At 39.0% G+C, this 13026-nt stretch overlaps 1 protein-coding gene across 1 annotated transcript in view; it reads left to right on the top strand.

Moving 5' to 3' along the window:
* The window catches only part of LOC109632722 (copine-8), a 76333-nt gene that overhangs the window by 44703 nt on the left and 18604 nt on the right, over positions 1 to 13026 (top strand). Inside the window, exons 7-13 of the mRNA XM_069519799.1 lie at positions 1279 to 1342; positions 1929 to 2032; positions 2553 to 2657; positions 6265 to 6306; positions 7689 to 7764; positions 9783 to 9836; positions 10333 to 10394. Of these exons, the coding sequence (XP_069375900.1) occupies positions 1279 to 1342; positions 1929 to 2032; positions 2553 to 2657; positions 6265 to 6306; positions 7689 to 7764; positions 9783 to 9836; positions 10333 to 10394 (507 nt within the window). The remainder of the gene's footprint in view (positions 1 to 1278; positions 1343 to 1928; positions 2033 to 2552; positions 2658 to 6264; positions 6307 to 7688; positions 7765 to 9782; positions 9837 to 10332; positions 10395 to 13026) is intronic.

The raw sequence follows: 13026 nt of genomic DNA, 5'->3' as shown, positions 1-13026 counted from the left end.
GAGGCTGAATGTCAGAACTGTTTGACTTCATAATGCACTAAAAGTGTTTGTATTTTCACCTGATGAAGTTAATCAGGTGTTTGTGTGTGTGTGTTCACTGGAGGAAGAGTTGCTGGAAATACCATGACTTTTATGATCAAAATGTTTATTCTGAGAAGTGCTTACACACAAACACACATGCGTCGTCTACATATTCTACACTTTTACCTCAGCTGCAACAGTCCCCCATAAAAACACCAGCAACACAATGGCCCACTCATACGCAAACAGAAAAATGGACACACTTTTCCAAATATACAAACATAAACACCCCTCTCTCAACAGTGTTTCTTTTGTGTCGTGGAAAGTACTGAGTTAGTGCGAAGTCATAAAACTTTCCATTGGCTGTTTTCTTGACCTGAGTCTGAAAAGAGTTTTGCTCATGAATCCAACATTTTCCATTGGTTCTTACTTCACAATGTGCTTTCATATTTAAGGCTCTCTGGGTTCTCTGCTTTAAAGGGATAGACATTTCACCAACATATGCTGTCTGCAGGTCATTCACACTGACAAGACCTAGATCCAGTTTAGACAACAGCTAGAACTTGCCCTATATAGATAAGCTAGATAGGGGTATAGTCACAGCAGATAAATGTCATGAAACTCAAAGGAGACAAATATGACAATCCCACATTAGTTGGCGGGTGCACTGCAGTATTTACACTGTGCCTGATTTTTTATCTTTACTAATGAGTCAAGTCTGATGGAAATATTATTATCAAGTCAAAGCTTATGTCACCACCAACTCGAAGACCATCGACTATCATCTTGTGACGTATTAGCCTCTGGGGGCAATGGCCAACAATTTGGGGCTTCCACTGTAAACAGTGGATATCCGGGCCTACAGTCCACCTCCCATTCACTGTACAACGTGAGACACAAGAACATCGCCAGTTTCAGATACATTTTCATATTGAACACATGCAGGGTCACATCCTGCTGTGAGAAGATCACTGAACATCATCTAAGAACTATAGGTCCAGTGTCACACTGTACACGATGTTCACATCGACTCCTCTTCAAGAGTGCACACTGTTTTTTATGTCAAGATAGTGATTCCAGGAAGGAAATGTGAGATTTCATCCAATTACACCATATCCTCAACTCTTTGACCTTAAGTGCAGAGAAGAGCAGAGATGTAGGAGTGAACATACACATGAACACTGCGGTCCTGCCATGTATACTATGCATCACGTGACTGTGACCTCTTAACCTTTAGCTGTGCTATGTCGCCTGCAGAGGGATCCCTGGGAAGAAATGTGGGACCATTATTGTGAAAGCAGAGGAGCTGAACAACTGCAGGGTGAGGATGGATACATACTTCTGTGTCTCTCTGTCTTTTCTATGTAGAAGTGAGCAGGACAGATGTACCATAGGGTCCAAGACATAAATTACGTCGAAAGTGTTTATGGCCCGTTTGACCTTTACTTGAAAGTTTTAATATTTCATTCAAACCAAGAGGGAAACACAAAAACCTTCCAATAATTTTTGAACAATTAAAATGCTAATGCTAAACTGTTAAAAGCAGCTGTTTTTACTTATTATTGATGGTACTTTTTGATGGTGTCATGTGATTTACTGGCCCAAATTGCTGTGTGACAGTCAACTGAGAAACATAAAAATGGAAGCTCTACTCCTAATGAAAACACGTAAAACATTGATGAGTCCCTAATCTAAGTCTTTTACTTTGTTTACCCCCCTCAGGGAACTTTTGTTATATTCTTAACCTTCAGGTTTGTGTATTAAGAGATAAAGATTTTTATTTCCCCTATCCTTACACTCCCAATCAATTGCAAAACTTGATTTTTCTACTTATTTATTGACATTTTACCAGCCCTGTTCTGTCTTATTCTGCTTCCTCTCTGTCCTTTTCTGTCTCTGCTCATCAGGAATCTGTGATGATGCAGTTCTGTGGGAACAAGTTGGACAAAAAGGATTTCTTTGGAAAATCTGACCCTTTCCTGGTCTTCTACCGGAGCAACGAGGATGGCACGTGAGTCCTCCTCACACCCATTTCCCTTCTTTCCGTCTCCCCTTTCATGTTTGGTTTAATCTTTCCCTGCATCCAAAGGAAATTGCTTTCATTGATTTGCCTCCGAACAAAAGCCGGGCTGCCTGTTAAAGCATGTGAGGGAAATACATGTGGAGAGGTTTGAGCACAGATGTGTGTGTGAGTGTGTGGAAGCAGGAGACATTGAACAAGTGTGTGAGCATTCGATCTAGCTCTGTGGGCACTCTTTTCTATCCTGTAGTGTGTGACAAGTAAGATAAGACTTTGTGGCCCTTAGGGAGGAAGATACCAAGTCCACCTATGAGCCAAGGGACTAATGACATTACCTAGTTGCTGTATGTGTGTGTGTCTGTGTCAGGGCCACCCTGTAGTGTCCACAGACCTACAGCTTGACTTTCAGTGATTCCCCACTCATACATTTTCAAGTACATACTTCTCCCTCTCTTTTTCCCTTCCTCTCACTTGTCTCCTCTTCTTTTGCTCCCTTTGTTTCTCCCTATAGGTTTACTATCTGCCATAAGACTGAGGTGGTGAAGAACACGTTGAACCCTGTGTGGCAGGCCTTTAAAATCCCTGTTCGGGCTCTTTGCAATGGTGATTATGACAGGTAAGCCTGATTTCTATTTTAGATTTCACTAGATATTATGAATGTGAAAAATAAAATTCAACAACCCACACAACCATCTGTGTCATTTATACGGAAGATGTCATTCTAGGTAAGATGGGCAACTCCAGGGATATGATGGATGTTCTTCTGTGTCTAATGGCCTCTTCAGGCTTCTGCACACACAACATCTCACAGTTGTGGCTTGCATCTATTGAAAAACACACTAAACATTATTATATGTATACTACATACAGAGTAATGCAGAAATGATTTTTGGACGACATGCGTCCAGTCATCAACACCTGGGCTTTGTCTATCTATACTTGACATTGATTGGTTTGTAGATCGGTGTGTGTCTCACATCAGCAAATTCTGCAGGTTGCAGTCTCTCTGTTTAAATGGATAAAAAGAATGAGCCGGTTCATTTTGTTAATTTATTTGGCCCTGTAGTATCATTATGTTATTGCTACCAACAAGCTGCCTCTGGTTCTTTCTTTTCTTATTTAATGTTACCTCATTTTTCTGCTATTGGTCTGAAAGTCTAAACTATCAAAAAAAAATGTTCACACTGCAAACAAACAGAACCATTGTTCAGTTTGATCCAAATTGAGACCACCCTTTTTTATTAGACCACGTTTTGGTCCGCTGGTCTGGACCGTGGTCTGAGGCACCTTTCACAGCTGTTATTTGAGATCACACCATAGACTGTATATAAAGAGGATCACACTGACGCACAGATTAGATCACACAACGGAATGGCTAAAGGTCCGAACCAAACAAGTAAGGTGTTAAAGCTTAAAAATACATGTACTTTTCAATTTATACGAAAAATATTTATCTGAGGAAATAAGATTAAAGATATTTTCTTCAGTATTAAAGAAAACAGCACACAACATATTCATAGTCATTTATATTAATTTTTACCATTGTATAATGATTGTAGATATATTGTTTGGAAATAAATTTGACATTCTCCCACTTTTATCTTACCCACAGTAACACAAAGAAAAAAAAGCAAACTGACAGACAATCACATAGCAAGTCAGAAGTAATATATCATATTATATTATCTGCTTCCTTTTTTGTTGAGGCTGCATAGATTCTCAGAATAGACCCTTGTATAGATCCTCTCATCTTCTCTAGCTATGTTGTTGTGTAATCTCTTTGATCAAGTGATAATACATAAGGGGTGAGAGGGTCTTTCCATCTGAAAAGTGTGAGTCACGTGGCCAACAAAGGGCAAAAGAACAGCATGTTGCACTTACAATTAGCAACATCATATGAAGCAATACAACTGAATGCATCTATTGTCTCCTTTTTGACTATCGCAAATTGCACTAAAGTTATAGTACATGTCCTAAACATACTAATACATTTGGAGGAACTTGTTAGGGGGTTGTAACTAATTCATGACAACCAAAATCAGTTACTGTCTTGTCAACATGTCATCTATCAGATGATTTGTCATCTTTCAGATAATTTTGTGCAAAATAGCATCATTTATTTATTTATTCACTGTCCCATTTGTTTTTTCAATGATCTAAACCATAAACTGTACATAAAGATGGATGAGGAATCTTTTCCTCCGATTATCTAGAAATCAAGCCAAACTATTCTGTATATGAACACTGCCAACTTGTGCATTTGGAGCCAGGGTCTGTGCAGTAGCGTTGGGGGATTGGGCTTAAATAGTGAAGCACCACCCACACATGCACATCATGATGTTTTGCCCAGTTTTTGTAGCATTAAATAATTAATTAAACACAAACTTACTAGAAAAATTTACACAAACATCAGTGTGATATGAACTACCTAGAATGACAGAAACCATATTTGAGAAGAATTATGTACTCCGACTTTTAATTTGATCCATGTCGCATCCACTAACATGGAGGTCTAAGACCTATATTGGCTATTGGGACACTTTTGGGGAGCTTTCATGTCTTCTGTCTTTACATTCAGTCTAAAAGTGTGTCAGTCGTTTGTTGGCATCAATCCCTCCACGTGTCGATAGTGGTCATGTAGTGGAAAAGACACAAAGACACAGACACTGGGGTTTAGTTTAGCTAGCAGACAGGAGCATCGATCTGAAGTTCAGTCCAGTAAGCTTATTAGGGGATGTTACGTTGAGTCACACTATGTCTTATCAACAAGAGACTGAGGAAGCCCACAGTGGATCAAACACACACGCACACACACACACAAACGCTAGCACACTAAGACACACATACACACACACACACACACACACACACACCGACCGCATCTGCCTCTGTGCAGCCTGAGAAACGAGATAAGGATGAGCCCATGCTGGCAAACAATAGAGCGCTGTGTGTTTCTGCTTACAGGTGCTCTGATAGGCCTGCGTCTACTCACTCACACACACACACACACACACACACACACACCGTGAAGCCATAAGATTAACAAACGAAATCGTCAATTCCCTGTCACATCATCAAAGCCCAGAGTGGCTACTGAGATTGTGGCACAACACAGACATAATAAGATCCACGCCCATAAACACACACACATACACACATGCATTTATTTGGAAAGCTCTGCACACACTGGTTCCTCTTGAGGAGAAAGTGTAACACCAACCAGGAAACACACTCATCTCCAGAGTGCCTATCACTATCAGCCAGCCACTTCCCACTCCTTGCCCCTATTGCCTGCTTTCCTCTAATGTGTATCCTACTTTCTGAGCAGCTCTGAAGCCCATTAATTACATCTCATATTTCCACTTTCTCATATTGAAAGCTGAGTAGGATGGAAAAGTGGAGTTATGTTTGTGGTTTAAATTAGTACGGCTTGTTTTAGAAAGCCCATCAAGTTGTAAAGCGATTACAGTAAGTTCAGAAAAAAGTCATACAAATTGTATATGCCACTGTTGCAGACTTTTGCACAGTAATAATTGAGACTACAAAATTGATGTTTCTCTGCTTCCTACTGTGCAGAAGACAAACCTGAGAGAGGAAGAGCGCTGCATATTTTTGTCACTCTTACTGTCTTTAATTTATTTTCTGTCAGTTTCAAGTCTTTCTGCACCATCTTATCTTCACCCGTCTGCTCATCGCCTTCATGTTCTCAAGTAGAGGGCCTATTGCTATCCCCACTCATATTCGGTCTCTCTTCTTTTATGATTTGCCTCACTCCCCTCCTCCGTGTAACGCTCTCCTGCTATTGTCGGAGAGAAAGGGCCCTCCTATCGAAGATATTGATAGATATAGTTGAAATTGTAGCGCATCTGTCTATTCCATTTCTTTTCCCATTTCCTTGTAAACTATAATGGGAGGCTGAGATAGATGCACTTGGAGATTAGGGGGAGCACAACATTGGACGCAAATACAGTGTTTAAATAAAAAGCAGACAGTGTGCTGAAGATAAGCCGCAGAATGGATCCTCTTATCCTAACCACTCCACAACAACAATGAGAATAAAAATGAAACACCATAAATGTGTAATTTATAATGAATAAAGCATGGATTGTAGCTTTCTAACATATTGTTATTTGTGTTGTTATTCTGGAGATGAAAATAGCAAGTTTGTTTTTCTTTTATTGGAAATGTTTTTTTTATTCCTTATTTTTTCCTCTTCCCAACAGAACCATAAAGGTTGAGGTGTATGACTGGGACAGAGATGGCAGGTAATTCCTCTCAATATTTAACACATAATCTGTACAACAAAAAAGGTTGTGTGTTTGTGACTGCCCACTTAGTTTCTCCAAAAATAACACAAGTAGGCTGTGGACCCCTGATTCTGTCAGAAAAGTTAAGAAAACAGAAGAAAAATAAGTCATGGTAAAAAATAGGAAAAAGTCAAACTTTTGCCATACAAAGTCAAAACTTTAACTTTTAACTTTTTATCTGATTTGAAATTAAAATTTGATTTTATCATTTCAGTTTAGAAATTAAAACTGACACTGGCCTTTTCCATAGTCGGCGAAGCTTTCCTGATTCAAGTCTGGTCTAAATTAGCCTTTGATGTGACTTAATCTTAACGTTACCAACTGATTCAGAAGGTCCTTGATTTCCAATCACCAGCAGGAGGGCAGAGCATAGTCTTATTAATATGGGCCAACATCACTATGGCAGTGGAAGATCAGAGAAAGCATGAAAATGACAAAATTTCTTGCGATCACAGGTTTCACTCTCCCCTCCATCTGTTCAAATACAATATAATAATATGTTAGCTTGTAGCAGTAGCCCCATTTGAGACGAACAATAAACTTTATTTGCAACTCACCTCCAGCTTGCTAAATATATAGGAAAAATATAAATAGCACAGACAAGTGCAGCTGATTTCTAACATTTGTTTTGCTCTGAAGTTGCATTTCATCATGCAATTTTCTTTGAGATCCCTGGAATTGCTCAATTTTTGTTTTTTTCTTGTGATAAAAATAATAAAAATCAGCTATATCTGTCATTATGTCTTTGTTCTCCTACTTTTGTTTTAAGTTGAACATCTAAGAATCCGTTACTGTGCAGTGTGCACAAGGCCTGATCTAACCCAAGTCTTACATAAGTACCACTAGTCTGCTGTATGTTTTCAGAAGGTAAGGAAGTTGGGTGCAGGATTGTCACAGATTGACTGCTTAATGAAGAGTCTGGGTTCTGGCTGCTGACAGCAGCACAAAGAAAGAGGAGTGACATTTGTCGAGCTGTAGTTTAACAGGGAGTCATTTCTTGATTCTTTATACTCTTTATACTGATGGAGGGAGCACCATGACATTCTGTGCACTGTTCTACAATGGGACAAAGACACGTAAACATATTTAACTTGCTGTTGTGGATGTACATCATTTTTTTGTAATCATTTACCTTAAATGTCTGCTCACTTTTTTACTCACAGTGATGTAATACTTACATGGGACCTTGTTATTAGACAAAATGTCAACATTTTCCCTGTGTGCCTCACACATTGGGATTGCCACTACATTTTGCTCTACTTAAATTAATAATGGAATATATTATGGAATACATATTATTTGTTGATATATTCCTATTTGTTCTGTCTCCCTGTCTGTAGTCATGACTTTATCGGAGAGTTCAGCACCAGCTACAGAGAACTGTCCAGAGGGCAAAGCCAGTTCAATGTCTATGAGGTATGTGTGTGTGAGCTCACATGTGGTAATGTGTTACTGTATTAATTGTATTAATTCAAAGTGTCATGTTATTGACATCTTCTAACTACCTAGCCTAACCTAACCCTACTAGCCTCTAACTACATTAATCATTAAAAGACGAGCAGAGAGAGGATGCAAAGTGGACAAGAAACTTAGAAGAGTCCACTCACAATGGACAGGATCAAGAAAGGATCAACTTTCATCCTGCACAATCCATGATAGTGTATTTTATTATCCCACACATTCTTCTTCTACCAACAGCCTCTCATATTTGCATGTATGAAATTTCATCCTGCTATGATGATGCAGATTCCTGCTCCCACCCGTATCCGAGTAATTTTTGCATCCGCTGCTGGAAACATTTGGGTCGGGCCTCACTGGATTCCAGAAATCCCAAACTCAGTGTGGGTGTATTTTAGGTCATGTTGTCTCAGGGCAAGTTGCTATGGACTTGTTAAAAAATGTTTTCAGCCTACAAACAAAATTTCATTCACCTTCATTGTGTTGGTCGGTAACATCTCAGTGAAGAAGCAAATCAAAAATCGGCAGGTCTAAATTGGAGAATACGTTTGTTTGTTTCAGATGACTGACCCTTTGAAATAGTAGCCATTTTCAGATTATAATGCGATACTGATCCATTTTTCTTGTTCTGCTGTGGCACCAATGTGCTTCTGAAGTTACTGACACTCAGTTAAAGGCAACCAAAATCTTACACACAGGGATCCCACTGTACATTTCTTTATGCCCCTTACTCTCTCATGCACACACACATACACACTATCGAACACCGACTGTTATGGTGGCTTATCTTCTCCCAGGAAGAGTCAACACTTCTTGATTAACAGAGCACCACACTGAGAGGAGAGAGTAAAGAGGGAACTGTCATTTCAAACGGCTGCTGTTTGTCTAAGCGCTCAGTTGTGCATGTGCACAAAGTTGCACAGAGACACTCAGGAGTGAACACGCACAAAGTAATTTATGGTTTCCGGCCTGTTTCTTGACCCAGGCTTTTCCCAACTTAAAGTTGACAGTAAGAGAGAATGTCTTTGCATTGCTGAAGGCACTTGATGTGTGTTGGTGTTACAACCACATTTCAGTCGCTGCACCCAACCACCAGAGGAAAATGTGTCCTTGTGTGTACCTTTTGCAATGTGAACCAAGGAGAAATGCATAAATCCACACATTTGTATGTTGTTACCCTGGAGGTCTCCTCGTTCGGTTCAACCTTGGCACAGTTTAAAGAGACCATAAAGCTCAGATTTAAAAACCCAAATCCAATGTATTGGATTCAAACAGGTCTGTTTCTGACTGGTCCCCACATCACAGCATATTATAGGGGTTTCAAAGACTACTCCACTATCAAAACCACTAGCCAACACTGTGCATCGTTGTTGGCTACTTTTATGGTATAGTTGACAACTACTAAAATGAAGCAGTTGTGTATGGTGTTGGGATGATGTTGAGACCACGGTTGGAAAAAAAAAGTCTCTTTAGGTACGGCTGGTTTAGATGCATACGAATCTTCATTTATTCAAGGAAGGTTGACCATGTACTCGCTCTTTGCATTCATGAAGTCACACCACTCAGTTTAGAGCCACAATGCACCCCTGGGTTTTAACTGCTCCTATGGACATGTTGGGCTTTATGTGCATTACTCCAAGGAATATTCATGGTGGTAACTGATTTATGACGGAGAGAGCAGAACGAAGGAAGGTACAGTGTACAAATTTAACTGTGACCTCAACTACCACAGTTGGATTTACTATAAATTTCAGAGACTTACGATCAGAGCAATACAGGGTCAGGTTTTGTTTAAATTGTATTCAATCTCTTATATATCATTTCTGTTTATGAAACCCTTTCAGTTATTGGAATTTTACTGAAGAAAAAGTATGTAAAGTTATTATTGTTTTGTTTATGAAATGAAAGACTGAACTAATAGATGGGCGAATGAAGTGATGATGGCATGACAAAAGAGAATCCTGTCTTTTTTTAAGGTGGTAAATCCAAAGAAGAAAGGAAAGAAGAAAAAATACCTGAACTCTGGAACGGTGAGGCATCACATCTGATCCTTTTTATCTAAAGTTGTATTAACTAGATATGAAATGCAGTACAATATAGGATGGAAAGAAACTCATAATATTACAAAAATACAGTCATAATTTAATGAGAAAAACTCATAATATGAAAATAAACTATGAAACCTCTTTAAATATCACACAGACGTAACCAATGACAGCCTTACAGTTGACCACTTGATTTCTTCCTCCACTAATTCCCTCAAGTTCATGTGGTTCTTTCTTTGAATAGACAAAGTTTCTTGCACTTTTCAAAGTCCTGATACTTATGATAATGTGGTGCTATAGTAACCAAAACATTAAGTATTTCCTTAGGGTTAATTGGGTTAACTTAATCTATATCATAAATTAACAGGATTCTCCACATTCCTCATTTTAACAAAAGTGACTGATACTTAATGTAATTGAATTTTTCATTGAATAATAAGCTGAATTTGAAGATTTGAATGTGTTGCCCTGTCACCCACAGGTGACACTGCTGTCATTCCTGGTGGACATTGAAGTCACTTTCCTGGACTACATCAAAGGAGGGTAAGTCAATGACCACTCATTCATTGAACCTGCGTTGAGAGATGGGGGTTGTAGTCCTTCAATGAGAAGTGACATGCTCAGTGTGCCAGTCTCGATAGTAGCCCCATCATTACTCGGTGTCTGCAATATGCCAAAGATAGTGATCCCTCGGTGCAAGTGGATCAGACAGAAAAGTGTAAATCTGCATGTGAGAGACATAAGGTGAGAGAGTTTGACCTCAAGTCAAGTACACAGGGGTCAGGCTTTGAAGTGTGTGTGTGTGTGTGTGTGTGTGTGTGTATGTGTGTGTGTGTGTGTATGTGTGTGTGTGTGTGTGTGTGTGTGTGTGTGTACGTACATGTGCCCTTGGTTGTGATCTTGTATTGTGTTCATCCTGTGTGCTCGCATGTGTGTATCTGCTTGTGTACGTATTGTGCTCAGGAGGGTTGACCGTGTGCAACCAGGCATGACGTGAATGCTCGCCTACACACTCTGCCTTCATTAGACTCACAGAGGGGGAGACTGTCAAGGGAGAGAAAGGGTATGTGTGTATGCATGTTTGTGTATGTGTTTGTGTGCAAGGGCAACTTTGAGAAAGAAAAAATCTAAATTTTCATCTTTGTAATGCTCTCTTCCTGCTACCCTTGTAGCTGTGCTGTGTTCAGTAGGTGTTACGGAAAGTCTGCTGGCTTTTAAAGAGGATAAACACCGTTGTTTAGTTTTTGCTTGATTTGAAGGGAGAAAAATCTTCATTTAAATCTTGGGCATTGAAGTTTGTTCTTATATTATCCATTTCCAATTGGATTTTTTTTTCAAAGGAGTAACTCTCCTGTTGGGTCTGGACATTTCCCTAAATTTGCCAGTCACATATGAACAAGACAGCAGGAGATATTGTGGGTCAGACACATTCATGCTGTATTCTCATGTGCTAATTCGGACATCCTCCAGATATTGTACCAGGGGCTCGCAAAAAAACTAAGGATATTAATTCATGTGAGACTTGCTCTCGCATACAGCCTTTCCTCAACATGTTTAATTTAATCATGGAAAGGTTTTACTAAATACAGAAGAGTTGAAAATGGTTGAAAATGTGAATAATTGTTCAGATGACTCAATGAATTGCTTAATAAACCCTTCAAATTCAGTGCAGATATGTTTGTGGTACACTCTAAGCATGTGTATTGCCTAAGCAATGAATTCACTGTCAACACAGGATCATACATCATACTCAAAACAACTGCAAAAAAGTGCCTGTAAAATGAGCCGTTATCACAAGAAGGTATACAATATATTGTAAATTGCATTTGCACTGATTTATATTTCAGTATGTTATTACTGTGTCTAATTGCTCTAATATAGTTCTATTTTTTATTTCTATTTTATTATATTCTAGTTTTATTCCATTATCTTTTTTACTTGTATTTATTCTATACTCTGGCTGCTGCAATGCTCAAATATTCCCCTTGGATCAATAAAGGATTATCTGATCTTATCTTATTTTAGGCAGTGTAAATCAAATAAACCTGTATCCCCATGCAAAACTGCAACTCCTCACTTATTTTTAGTGTTTTTTCATTTGTAAAACAGGAGACAGACTATATCTCCCAGGAGTTTTTTGTGTACAGTTTATTCATATATGAGCCTGTAAAAATTGTTTCTGACTAAGACCACCGATCAATATGCTATTGATCCACAGAGCATTAGGAATGCACTTTGTGTACGTCAGATTAAGATATTAGATGGAGATAATGTTTATGTTAAACGCAGAAATGTTTGACTTTTCAGGTTGTTAGTTTGACTGAATACAGAAAGATGGACGAATGTGTGTCCTCTCACCTTGTGTTCTGGCATACAGTATGTTTACTCGCTGTGTCGCTGTTGATGGAGAATTCCCATCATCAAATCTCAAGTCAGTCTGAGAGCTCTCTGAAACTCTCCGGCAAGCATTTAAAACCTAAATGGTCCAGTTGCACTTACTCCAGTTGCATTATGGTAAGACCATACATATATAAATATGAACGATATGACAGCTCCCAAAAAGTGAAGACAAAGTGTCTCAATCGCTATCTGTTGATGCCTTCTTTGTGTTTGTGGTTGGGACATGGACAAAACAAAAGGTAGTTCTTACTACACACACAGATGTGTGTTCAAGTGCTACCTGTTATCAGACAGTGTACGCAGGTATTTTGTGATTTGCCAGTCATCTCGCCTCATGTCTTTGTATCTATTAACAGCTTCTCCTCCCTGCTGCCCTCTTATTCTCCTTCTGATTGACAGCTCTTTTCGCAGCTCCAACCCAATCAGCTAATTGTTCATTTGGACCTAATTAGGAACATGATCTGCCGGCAGCATTAGCATAAATGACTGATAATGATTCAAGAAGGCTCCATCTCAATCCCAGAGCATTGCTGTGCTCATTCTTTTCACTCCCTCCAATAAAGCATCATCACCACTCATGGATTTCAATAAAGAGGTCTCTATTCACGAGCATGAGGCTAAAAAGAAAAAAAAATTACAAAAACTTGTTGGCTATATCTTTCATTTTGAGCTGTGCCATTCAAGGCGGACCTGTCAGTCACAGTGACAGATATTGTTTCGCCATGTTTTGGTTTGTGAATTGAGAATTGATACCAGAATAGAAGCGGTAGGGAAC

The sequence above is a fragment of the Paralichthys olivaceus genome, chromosome 23, assembly GCF_024713975.1.
Source record: "Paralichthys olivaceus isolate ysfri-2021 chromosome 23, ASM2471397v2, whole genome shotgun sequence".
Classification (NCBI taxonomy): Eukaryota; Metazoa; Chordata; class Actinopteri; order Pleuronectiformes; family Paralichthyidae; genus Paralichthys; species Paralichthys olivaceus.
The sequence above is the reverse complement of the archived record's forward strand: the minus strand, read 5'-3'. Positions and strand labels throughout refer to the sequence as shown.